Source organism: Anolis sagrei, chromosome 10, assembly GCF_037176765.1.
Source record: "Anolis sagrei isolate rAnoSag1 chromosome 10, rAnoSag1.mat, whole genome shotgun sequence".
In the NCBI taxonomy this organism is placed as follows: domain Eukaryota; kingdom Metazoa; phylum Chordata; class Lepidosauria; order Squamata; family Dactyloidae; genus Anolis; species Anolis sagrei.
Window position 1 is genome coordinate 15,451,021 of NC_090030.1, and position 13,356 is coordinate 15,464,376.

The 13,356-nt window shown below is 41.2% G+C and overlaps 1 protein-coding gene across 3 annotated transcripts in view; it reads left to right on the forward strand.

Moving 5' to 3' along the window:
- LOC132762978 (fibronectin type-III domain-containing protein 3a-like) overlaps positions 1-13,356 on the forward strand; it is a 78,482-nt gene that overhangs the window by 51,058 nt on the left and 14,068 nt on the right. For all 3 annotated transcript variants that reach the window (XM_060756261.2, XM_060756258.2, XM_060756260.2), the window contains 9 exons: positions 1,077-1,130; positions 2,020-2,141; positions 2,229-2,403; positions 4,412-4,498; positions 7,405-7,543; positions 9,583-9,651; positions 11,877-11,995; positions 12,233-12,338; positions 12,441-12,616. In XM_060756261.2, coding sequence (XP_060612244.2) covers positions 1,077-1,130; positions 2,020-2,141; positions 2,229-2,403; positions 4,412-4,498; positions 7,405-7,543; positions 9,583-9,651; positions 11,877-11,995; positions 12,233-12,338; positions 12,441-12,616 — 1,047 coding nt within the window. The remainder of the gene's footprint in view (positions 1-1,076; positions 1,131-2,019; positions 2,142-2,228; positions 2,404-4,411; positions 4,499-7,404; positions 7,544-9,582; positions 9,652-11,876; positions 11,996-12,232; positions 12,339-12,440; positions 12,617-13,356) is intronic.

The window sequence follows — 13,356 nt, forward strand, 5'->3', positions numbered from 1 at the left end:
TAAGCAGTGCTCCTTACTTGGTGCTCGGCTGCAGACCCTGGCACTTTGGGTTGCGGAGCAAGGCCACTGGCAGCAAACACTACGGGTCTTCAGCCCAAACCAGGGAGCCCTTTGATTCCCCAGATGAAGGTAAGGCAAACCTCACCCAAAAGCGCATGCTGGGAAGGAGAGCCTGGGTGGGGAGCCCCCTCCCCCCCATAATGGGATGAAAGAAAACAAATCTTTCAGCACCAAAACCAAAAACAAATATCTGCCCTCCCAATTTTGGGCAGTTCAGGATAAGCGGATCTCAAAACAAATAAAGGTTTACCTAGAATGCACACTGTTGATCTGTAAGATTTCCTTGCTTAACTCCCAAACACCTCATTCCATTAGGACAGGTGTGATCTGTACATTTTTGGACTATATTGTGATCATCCTTTGCCATTGGCTGTGAAAAGTAGTACAGATGACACTTGCCCACAGTATCAACAGAGCCACAACTGTGTGATACATTCCAATGTTGCCCATCCTAATGGTTTGGAATTAAATCTTTCAGAACATTTAAAAAATCTGTTTCCTACCATTCTACTCCATATTAAGTGCTGTGGGACAAGGAATTTTTCTACCAGAGGCATTACTCTTCATGATGGATGTCAAGAGCGAAGCTGTTCTTTCTCCTTCGTTGATTAAGTTAGAAAGGGCTTAATTTAATCATAATGTTGGCTGACAGGCAGGCGGTATGAGATGGTTAGTATTTCTAATGAACGAGGTCTGGAACAGGCATGGGCAAACTTCAGCCCTCCAGGTGTTTTGGACTTCAACTCCCACAATTCCTAACAGCCATAGGCTGTTAGGAATTGTGGGAGTCGAAGTCCAAAACACTTGGAGGGCCGAAGTTTCCCCATGCCTGTTCTGGAAACATGGCAGAGTGGAAGGCCAGGGTGAGCCTTATGGTTTGAAAAATCTGAAAACAGGACCTATATATGGGTGAAATATGTATGTGTAAGTCTGACTATTGTATTGAAATGGCAAGGAAAAGGAGCTTGAATAGCAAGTGGAAAAAATAAATCTTTTCTTATGTTTTCTTGTTTTAGTCCTCCAATGATAATGGCTCCAAAGTGACTAACTACCTTTTAGAATGGGATGAGGTGAGTTGAGTTGTTTTTTATGGAGAAAATGTATTTAAATCATCAGGTTGGACTGAATATATGTGTTGTATTCATCTATTTACCACTTATTTCTTGCTGACCAAAATTTCTTAGAAGGGGAAATCTGTCCTAAGTTTCATGAATTTTCTATGTAGAGGGACTTTTTTAAGGGAGGAGAATTCTATGATCTAAGTCTCCCACTTCCAGTTGTAAAGTCCCAGGTTGACTATGTCTATGAGAAGGATCCTTTAGCACAGTGGTTTTCAGCCTGTGGGTCCCCTATGAACCATCGTGGAGATAAAGTTCCTCCGGGGAGGCCCTCCTTTCCATCCCGCCATTGTGACAGGCACGAATGGTGGGGACGAGAGACAGGGCCTTCTCAGTGATTGCTCCCCAGCTATGGAACTCCCTTCCTGGTGAGATCAGGTCAGCCCCCTCCCTCCTGTCCTTCAGAAGGATGGTAAAAACAGGGCAATAAAGCAGCAATAGGAAAGATTACCAGGCCAATTAGATTTGACGTGGATGACTAGAACGGTTTTAAATGGTGTATTTTAATATTTTGATAATTGTTTTTAATGTTTATGTATGCGTATATGAATTTGTGTCCTGGCATTGATTGTTTGCCATATATATGCTGTGCTCTGCCCTGAGTCCTCTTCGGGGTGAGAAGGGTGGAATCTAAATGTTTTAAACAAACAAACAAACAAACAAATAAATAAATATAAAGCCCTAAATGGTTTGGGTCCAGGCTATTTGTCTAACTGCATCTGCATTTTGAGGCATTGGATGTTTGCCTTTTTATGTGTAAACCGTCCTGATTCATTCAGGGGAGAGAGGGCAAACTAGAAGTAAAGTTTAATTAATATTATTGTTATTATTATTTCAAAAGGGGAAGAGCAGCGCATTCAAGGAATGCTACTACGGCCATCAGAAGCAACACAAAATAACCAAGCTGACCCCTTCTACAAAATATTCATTCAGGCTGGCAGCCAAAAATGACATTGGAATGAGGTAAACATGCTTGATATGGTTATTGTTTCTTCAGACTTCTGTGGCTCGGCCTAGCAGTTAAACTTTTGCCTTTTCTCGTACTTGTAGCGCATTCAGTGAGACGTTAGTGTGTTACACAGTAGGAATCGTTCCTCCGCCGCCTTCGGCCCCTCGGCTGTCCGAATCCGGAGTGACCTGGCTATCCCTTAAATGGAGCCCTCCGAGCGGTTTGTCTTCAGATGACTCACTGACGTACACTTTAGAAATGGAAGAGGAGGGTTCGGTAAGTTTTTCTGATATTTATAACTTAGGAAACATGAGTTGAGGATTGGAAAAAAGAGCTTGAAAGTAGCAGCTGCTCTCTGGTGTAGATTTGAGCGTTGCCTGGTGAATAATTATGTGTTGTGCTATTCAAGCACCCCAGTGGAGAGTGGGAAGGCAACTCTCCCTGATTCTTCCAGGAACAATTTCATATCAGGTTGTTGTTGTTGCTGAACATTCAGAAGTGGAGGGGAAACGAAGGGTAGTAAACAGCTAGAACTGGAGTGACCAGACATACTGGAGTAAACATACATAGGCCGAACAGGGCATAGGGTTACAGCCTGTGCTTGACGGGGCTACACTCCCCCTGAAGACGCAGGTTCGCAGCTTGGGAGTGATCCTGGACTCATCGCTGAGCCTGGAACCCCAGGTCTTGGCGGTAGCCAGGGGAGCTTTTGCACAGTTAAAGCTTGTGCACCAGCTGTGCCCGTACCTTGGGAAGTCTGACTTGGCCACTGTGGTCCACGCTCTGGTTACATCCCGTATAGACTACTGCAATGCTCTCTTATGTGGGGTTGCCTATGAAGACTGCCCGGAAGCTGCACCTAGTCCAACACTTGGCAGCCAGGCTACTAACAGAAGCGGAGTACAGGGAGCGCACAACTCCTTTGTTGTGCCAGCTTCACTGGCTGCCAATTAGCTTCCAAGTATAATTCAAAGTGCTGGTTTTAACCTACAAAACCCAAAACCTACAAATACCCCAAACCCATTGAAATCCACAAGCATGTGGACAATTTCAACAGAAAGGAAGAGACCATGAAAATGAACAAAATCTGGCTACCAGTATTAAAAAACTCTAAAATTACAACAGCAAAACAACAGAGAGGAAACAACCAGGCACATCTTAACACCTCTCAGCAAGAGATTTTCCCAGGCTCAGGCAGGCCATCAAATGCTAATGAAGGTGGTCAGTTGAAACATTCACACCTAGCTCCAGCAGAGAAGAGCTCTTTGCCCCACCCCAGCCATTCCACAGATATATAAACCCATTGTCCTAATTCCAACAGACCTCACTACCTCTGAGGATGCTTGCCATAGATACAGGCGAAACGTCAGGAGAAATGCCTCTAGAACATGGCTCTATAGCCCGAAAAAACCCACAAGAAGCTAGTAAAACCCTATACAGTTCCTGTCCAGTTTACCTATCCTAACGTATTCCTCTCTATGAACCAACAATGCTGTTAAGATCTTCTGGAAGGGCCGTGCTCTCGGTCCCATACACTCGCAATTGCGTCCGGTGGGGACGAGAGACACGGCCTTTTCTGTGGTGGCCCCCCGGCTATGGAATTTTCTCCTGATTGAGATCAGATCTGCCCCCTCCCTCCTGACATTCAGGAAGCTAGTGAAATCCTGGTGTGGAACGAGGCATTCCCAGAATGATGGCGGAGACTGGCAATTGACTGAAGTTATCGACCACATATGCGGACTGAGTGGGACATGATTTTATCTTGACAAACTGGCTTTTATTTATTTTCGTCTATATGTATTTTAATTTATTGTCGATGTATGATATTTTAGATTGTATTGTTAGCATTGAATCCTTGCTGTTAGCCAGTATGAGTCCTTCTATGGAGGTAGAGAAGACCGGGATACAAAAGTTTTAAATAAATAAATAAACTTCAAAACTTCTTTATAGTCAAAACAATGTATCATCTGACCCAGTAATATCTGTTGCGAGCATGGGAGATTTCAATGGATTGGGGCCAATTTTGCATTGCAAAATCAGAAATCCCCACTTCTATTTTTAAACACACACACAGTGGAATAATGCTTTGTTTTGCTAAAGTAAGGGCTTTGTTTTAAAGAATTAATTAAAACTTGGAGAGAGGGGGCTCTGTGACATATTATCTGTCCATTAAATAGCAATTTCTGAGAAATTTGTAATATTCTAGTAGACCTGTTTTGTGGTGCAATGCAAACTTGTGTCATGCTGTTAAAAATGATTTTTTCTTTTTTCCTCTTTTTTACAGGATTATGGTTTTCAAGCAGGGTACAATGGAGATGAACTTTCTTGCACTTTAAAAGACTTGAGAAGGAGTACTTCTTATAAATTTAGGGTATGTACCCAAGTCAAACACTACCTGTGCACTTGCTAGTAAATGCCAAGCTCTCCGCTGAAAAAGATGCATTTCATAACTCGACGCCTGCAAAGTGAACCGAATAACTGTCAACCTGCAGTATAGAGGGGACAGTTGAAATAGAAACACAACAGAGGCATTTATTTGTTTATTTGTTTATTTATTTATATCCCACCCTTCACACTAATGGCGGCTCACAACAAAGGCACAATTTGATGCCTTGAACAAATACAACATCTATATAAATAAAAATGTAATGTTCGTTTGTGGGATTAACATAACGCAAAAATAACTGGGCGAATGGACACCAAATTTGGCCACAAGATACCTACTAACCCAAGGAGTGACCATCACTCAAAAAAATTGATTTTGTCATTTGGGAATTGTAGTTGCTGGGATTTATAGTTCACCTACAATCAAAGAGCATTCTGAATTCCACCAATGATGGAATTGAACTAAACGTGGCACACAGAACTCCCATGACCAACAGAAAACACTAGAAGGATTTGGTGGGCATTGACCTTGACTTTGGGAGTTGTAGTTCACCTACATCCAGAGAGCACTGTGGACTCAAACAATGATGGATCTGGACCAAACTTGACAGGAATACTCAATATGCCCAAATATGAACACAGATGGAGTTTGGGGGAAATAGACCATGATGTTTGGGAGTTGTAGTTACTGGGATTTGCAGTTCACCTACAATTAACGAGAATTATGACCCATACGAACTGTTTACTCACAAGCATAGAGAAATTACATATATTAGAAACCAACACTTTCTCATTACTTTATTTTCTAGATCACCAAACTGGGCCACAGTAACACGTGGCAGGGGACGGCTAGTATACATTAAAATTACATAATGAAGACATATCAATTAAAACAATTAGTTAAAATCACAGAATCCGAAAAATATGCCAGGAGCCATTCCAATTGTCATCTGTATTATTCATTATTGCACTCAGATATCAATTGAGATATCATTGGGTATCTCTGTGTAAACGCTTGGTTCCACGACCAGGTTTTAACAACCAGGCATTCTCCAAAATGTCTGGGTTTTCCCCGTCTGTTACTCTGATTCTCCAGCTTGGATTAGATTTTCTTTTGTGTTGCTTGAAAACAACTTGAAAACAGGGATTTTTCGCAAGTTACCTTCTGAACGTTTCCGTTCCTTTCAAATTCCCCATTGAAATCCCATTCTGCACGATGTTGTTACCCCATCATCTGTTCTCACAATTCAAACCCCTTTTCAAACATAGGCATTGTCTCCTTTTTTAGAGGAAGCTCCTTTTCTTGCAGTATGGGGAAGCAATCCTTACATTGGTTATTGCTCCTTGTACTTATTTAATAACAGTCATTCTTTCTATCCTAAATGGGAGAGTCCCCCCATCCCCCCTCCACCAGTTCATCTTGAGTTTGTGGGTTCATATAATAGTAAGGAGCCTCCGGTAGCGCAGTGGGTTAAAGCGCTGAGCTGCTGAGCTTGTTGACCATGAGGTCGCAGGTTAGAATCCGGGGAGCGGGGTGAGCTCCTGCTGTTAGCCCCAGCTTCTGCCAACCTAGCAGTTCGAAAACATGCAAATGTAAGGGGATCAATAGGTACTGCTCAGGCGGGAAGGTAAGGGTGCTCCATGCAGTCATGCCAACCACATGACCTTGGAGGTGTCTGCGGACAATGCTGGCTCTTTGGCTTAGAAATGGAGATGAGCACCAACCCCCAGAGTCAGACACAACTGGACTTAATGTCAGGGGAAAACCTTTAACTTCTATATAAATAAAATGTGATGTTCATTTGTGGGATTAACATAACTCAAAAACCACTGGATGAATTGACACCAAATTTGGACATAATAAACCTATTAGGTTAACGTGACCATCACTCATAAAAACATTGAAAAACACATTAGAAGAGACTTTAAAAGCCAAGAAATGAAAAATACATTATAACACATGTGCAAAACCACATATATAAACACAAACACACATATATACACTTATACACAAATATATACACACACATATACATACACAAAACACATATACAAAGACGGGGCCACAACAATGCATGGCAGGTGAGAGCTAGTTACCAATAATAATAATAATAACAACAACAACAACAACAACAACAATACTTTATTTATATCCCGCCACCATCTCCCCAAAGGGACTCGGGGCAGACCACAAAGGTACTCAATAGTGCAAAACATATAAATAAAACAAAGTACTTAAGCAAAATAACACAATAAATTGTTTTTATAAACAAATTATATAAAACATCATATAAAACCCCTCTGACTTAAAAGATTCAATAAAACGCAGCAGTAAAATTAATGAACTTGAATTTTTAAAAATTAAGCTTATATTTATTTTCTCTGACCTCTAACAGTAAGCCTAGCTTTTCCTTCCCTTATGGAGGTATGCAATAAGTTATAGTAGTATTCATTGCATATCACATTATGATTCTTGCATATCATGAAAAATCTCTTACAGTCATCCATACTTAGAAATTACGGTCGTTGCTAGACCCAGCACTAGATCCTGCTATACACAAACTGTTGTGCGATGTAGTTGGCTATCTGGCAACACAGAATAGGTAACAATCAGAAAGCTACATTTTGAGAAGGGGTCCATGATTTTCACCTGACTGACAGATGGGTCGAAAAGGCTTAAGACCCCTGATCCGAGCCCTTTACTTCTAGTGGTAGGGGCCCCAACAGGAGAGAGTACTTGCCCTTACATCCCAGACTCTACGATCACTTTGGAAAAGAGGGAGCTGAAAGAGCTGAACTCCTCATTTCATCCTGCAGTTTCCTTATCTCTCTTAATATTTAAACTGGCACAGAAGCTTTAAGCTGATGTTTGCTCTCTCTGTCACGTTGCAGCTGTTTGCGCATAACACTGAAGGAAAAAGCGGGCCTAGCGAGATCATCGAATACAGCACAAGTCCAGACAAACCCGGACCTCCAAGTAAACCGGCCGTAAAGGGAAAGATCCATTCGCATAATGTGAAAGTGACCTGGGGTAAGCAGACTTCTATTTGATGCCACTGTGCTTCTTTTTTGCTTTCCTTTTTTGCATTAAGCCAAAAACACAAAAGGCATTGGCTTCAGTTCAGCACTTTGCATTTGCCATTGGAGCATATAATTAACTCTGCAGAAGTAATGAGCAAGAAGCGCATTAGTCTGGACTGATGGGTTTTGCCTGGATGGCTGCCTGCCTAGCATACGCATAGACATGTGTGGTGTATGGGACATGGCTTGCATTCCCTCCTGCCTTTCATCTTAATTGGCGCAAACTTGGTCTTGCAGATATTTTTGTTCTGAGATGTACAGCCATTTTGACATTTGATGCAGAGATGTATGCAAGGTAGTTTTATGTACTGACCTAGCAAAAGAGCTTAGCATCAGATATTTATTTATTTATTTACGCCATTTATATGCCGCCCTTCTCACCCCGAAAGGGATTCAGAACAGCTTACAAGATATATATAGATACAATATATTATAATATAATAATATAATATAATATAATATAATATAATATAATATAATATAATATATTGTATGCATATATATCTTATGATATTATATTACTACATTATCAGTATTAAATATTACTATATTGTACTATACCATTATATTGTAATATTATTAGTAATATTACATCTATAAATAAAAATGTAATGTTTGTTTGTGGGATTAACATAACTCAAAAACCACTGGACGAATTGACACCAAATTGGGACACAATACACCTCTATCAGGCCAATGAGTGACCATCACCCATAAAAACACCGAAAAACACAGCAGAAGAGACTTAAACAGCCAAAAAATAAAAATTACATTACAACACATGCACAAAACCATAACCGTATATACTCGAATATAAGCCGAGTTTTTCAGCCTTTTTTTCATCGCTGCGTCTTCCTCGGTAAAGGCGCGCACAGGGTAAGGGAACAGAGAAAGGTGCACACTTTTCCCTTCTCCCTCGCGTGTCTTCCCTGTCTCTGCCGCCGAAGAAGGTGTGCACGTGGCAAGAGAGGAAGGGGAGTGGCGCACACTTGTCCCACCCCCTTCGCCCCATACGCGGCTTTCCTGCACCCTCTCGCTGCTGCCCCCACCACCGTGGCCGCGCATGGGACAAGGAAGAAGGTGCACGCACGGCAAGAGAGGAAGGGGATCGGTGAGCACTTTTCCATCCCCCCTCGCCCATGCATGGCTTTTCTGCTTCCTCCCGCCGCGGCCCCCGTGGCCGCGCATGGGACCAGGAAGAAGGAGAGCAAGCCTGCGGAAAAACCTGTCGCAGGGGCTTCCTTCTCCTCTGCCGCCACCGAGGAAAGCTCGTGCTCTGCGAGGGGGGGGGGGGAGGGAATGACAGAAAACTGGGTGGTCATCTGTCAAACTGACCAGTAGCGGCTGCATTTTTCACCCTCGGCTTATACTCGAGTCAATAAGATTTCCCAGTTTTTTGTGGTAAAATTAGGTGCCTCGGCTTATATTCGGGTCGGCTTATATTCGAGTATATACGTTATATATACACGCAAACAAGCGTATACACAAATATACACACACAAAACACATATACACAGACTGGGCCACAGCAACGCGTGGCAGGGGACAGCTAGTGTAATATAACTATATAATTATAATATATTATTAGTAGTATTATATTGCATTACATTATAATATTATAAATATTATATGTATATACAATATATTACATTACATTACATTACATTATATTATATTATATTATATTATATTATATTATATTATATTATTAGCATAGCACAGGAGACAAGGTGGAACTGTCCCCTGGCCCCCTCTCTCTTCACTCTGACCCAGAGCAGCAGTTGGTGCTGGGGAGAAGGGTCCCCAGCTGATGACATACAATGGATAAAATGGATCTTTTCCATGTGCAGCTCTTTATTTTGATACCACCATCATAAAATGCCAATTAGGGTCTAAACTGTTCACATTTGTTATAATCTACTCAGTGTGTTTGCCTTAAAGCCTGGACTTTCGCCCTCTTCTTATTGTGGTCTCTATTTTATTTTATAGACCCACCAAAGGATAATGGTGGAGCAGAGATCTCTATGTATATCCTAGAAATATCAGAGGCCTCGGCGGGTAAGCATAACATAGTTGGAAGTGACTAGTAAACTCGCACATCATTAATTTTAAATGTCTGATTTAAGCATGATTCGGTCTGGATACAACAAAATATCTGTACAAAAATGTTTTGTATTCTAGAAGAATGTTACAATGCTACTACAGTAGTTTCTGCTTATCCAACCTTTGCTCATCCAACATTCTGTATTATCCAATGCAGTCTGCCTCCCGCCTGGATCCACAGCAGTTTCAATACATTGCGATGTTTTGGTGCTAAATTCATAAATACAGTTATTATTACATAATGTTCCCATGTACTGAACTGCTTTTCCTGTCGATTTGTTGTAAAACATGATGTTTTGGTGCTTAATTTGTAAAATCATAGTGTAATTTGACATTTAATAGGCTTTTAATCCCTCCTTATTATCTGGCCCGTTTTTGTTGGATATGTGAGACTCTACTGTACTTCTCTTCCCCCCTTTATGTTTTTTATTTTGTTATGATCTCCCTGTCAACTCAATTCAATTTAATAGAAGGTGAAGTAATACGTTTGGATTTTCTGTTTATCACACTCGCTTATCCATCCATATGGATGAGTCCAAGTATTTTTATAACAAATCCAATGTTAATTTTATTTTAATAAATATTAGTAAGTCAGACTTGGGAAGTCAGACTTGGCCATGATAGTCCATGCTCTAGTTACATCCTGAATAGACTACTGCAATGCGCTCTAGGTGGGGTTGCCTTTGAAGACTGTTCGGAAGCTCCAAATGGTCCAAAAGGCGGCAGCCAAATCGCTCACCAGAGCAGGGTACAGGGAGCATGCAACCCCCTTGGTACGCAAGCTCCACTGGCTGCCAGTCTGCTACCAAGCACAATTCAAAGTGCTGGTTTTCGCCTATAAAGCCCTAAATGGTTCCAGCCCAGCTTACCAGCCCAGCTTCTCCCTCTATGAATCAGGTTAAGATCATCTGGGAAGGCCCTGCTCTCTGTCTTGCCTCCTTCACAGGCACGGCTGGTGGAGACGAGAGACAAGGCCTTCTCAGTGGTGGCCCCTTGTCTATGGAACTCCCTCCCCAATGATATTAGATCAGCGCCTTCCCTCTTGGCCTTCAGAAAAAAAAATACAAGGCTGTGGAACCAAGCATTTGGGCAGTAAGCAGGACAAGAAATGAACACGGATTAGGTGCAATTGTTATTTGATACTGGAACGGCTTGGACCATGCTTTCGGATCATGTGATTTTAATGTTTTAAATCCCTTGTTTTAATGTCTAAATGTAGTTAGGTTTATGATTCAGTTGATAGTTTTATGTTATTGTTTTATGTTAGTTTTTCGTGTTTTGTAAGGCATTGAATTTTGCCATGAATATGTTGGAAATGGCTTTGAGTCTCCCCAGGAGTGAGAAAAGCGGTATATAAATGAAGCAAATAAATAAGAGTAATTCATAACAACTAAATGCTTAATCATAATATATTTTATTTATATTCTGCTCTATCTCCCCGAGGGGACTCAGAGTGGATTACAGAATACATATATGGCAAACATTCAGTACTATTATACAATTAACAGCAAAGATGGACAGTACACAGACAGAGGTCAAGGCTTCCCCCATTTCATCTGGAGGTTGTGCTCAACTCCAGCCATGGGGAGGTGCTCTTGTTACATTTTCCATGCCAGAGAACCTGTTGTCCATTGAAGCCTTCCTGATCGAATTACTGGCATGTCTACCAAACTCGCAATTTTTGTATTTTGTCTGTTTGTTTGTTTTGTTCTGTTAGAAATGTAATACAATTGACTGGTTGCCCTGACATGACAAATAAATAAATACTGGCATGTCTGCATGGGTGCCTTTTATCTCCCCGTCAAAGCGGTACCTATTGATTATTCTTTTTGATCTGCCAGGTTGGCAGAAGTTAGGGCTAATAGTGGGAGCTCACCCCAACCCGTACCTTCTGTTCTGTAAGATTTTCTGCAACTGGTGGTTTAACCTGTTGTGCTACCACAGCCCCCAAATGTCAGATCTTAAGACCAGCAAGAATAAACTATGAGCAATGGGGTGGTCGTACATTCAGCCTTGAGCCATGATGAGATATGTTTCTAGGTCCAGTATTTTCAGTGGTGAGAAACCAGAGACACCATGTGAGCAGTTCCATAATGTGCCAAGTTGTGAAAATGTTCGATTTGCAAAACAAATGTCGTCACTTTTTCCCATCTTGAAAATGTACTTTCTTTTTCTCTTAGGCAATAAATGGGAAGTGGCTTACAGTGGCCCCACGAGAGAACATGTATGTGCTCATCTCAAGCCTGGTACTTCCTACAGACTAAGAGTTTCCTGTGTTGGCAAAGGGGGGCAGAGTCAGGTGAGCCATGGAGTCCCTTGGAAATAGTTCTCTCTGTGACCCATATTTTCCATGGCTTTATTTATACCCCCACCCCCATCTCCCGAAAGGGACTCGGGTCAGCGTACATGAGGCCAAGCCCAGCAATATAGTATATCAGTATACAACAGAACACAGCAATAAAATATAAAGAAAATAAAAATACAATACAATGCATACAATACATGACAGGAAGCTAATGTGGCTGTTTTTTTCTAGGCATCTGATGTCCTCACGGTTCAGACAGCAGCTGTTCCTCCAGGGCCATGCCATTCTCCTTGCCTGGCGAGCAAAGCCAGACCTAAGGATATCTCTCTTCAGTGGGGTAAGGTCTAAAATCTAAGTGTGTGAGAGTGTGTGTGTGTGCATGCAATGTTTTGTGTGAAAAACATGACTTATATGGGCCTTGCCACCCCATATTTTCCAGATCCACCTTCCACGGATGGGGGCTCAGAGATTACGGAGTACGTTGTGGAAACCGCAAACTCTGACCAGGATGAGCGCAAACAGGTCTACCATGGCCAGGCGCTCGAATGCACAGTGACCGGTCTCCTTCCTGGGAGGACATACTGCTTCTGGATTCGAGCAGCCAACAAAGTTGGGGTATCTGGTTGAGTTTTTGTTTCAAAATAATAGTTTAAAAGACGTTTACAAAAATACACTTCAAGTGCTATGCTAACAGGAGTGTATCTGTCATAAGGTGCCTGTGGCAGGGTATAAATAAAGTTATTATTATTATTATTATTATTATTATTGTCTGCATGTTAAGTATATACATCTGTAGACTTTCTGCATAACATACAATTATGATTTTGAAAAGTTTTGGGAAATGTCAGATCTATATTTGACTCTGGAACTCCCTGCCACAGGAAAGCAGAACAACCCCCACCCTGCTGTTCTTCCAACAGCAGGCTAAAACCTGGAAGGTGTTTAAGATCTAGTCAGGGGGTGTTATGGTTTTAATTTTGAATATGTTTTGACGGTTTTAACTTTTTTTAGTACTATTTGTGTTTAATTGTGTCTTAATTTTTGTATATTTATATATTTCAAATTCTGTGCTAGTGACTTTGAGTCCCCTTTGGAGAGAGAAAGCAGGGTATAATAATAATAATAATAATAATAATAATAATAATAATAATAATAATAATAATAGTTTGAGATCTAACCCTATGGCTCAGGTGTCTTGGCTCCACTCAGTTGTAGAATCATTATTGTAAGAAGTTTCCATTGAAAAAAGAAGCACCCAGGGGACACCATTCATTCATTAATATTTATTTTCTATGTTTCAACTATAAGCTGACCAAATACAATCCAAGGCATCTAATTTTACAACAGAAAACGTA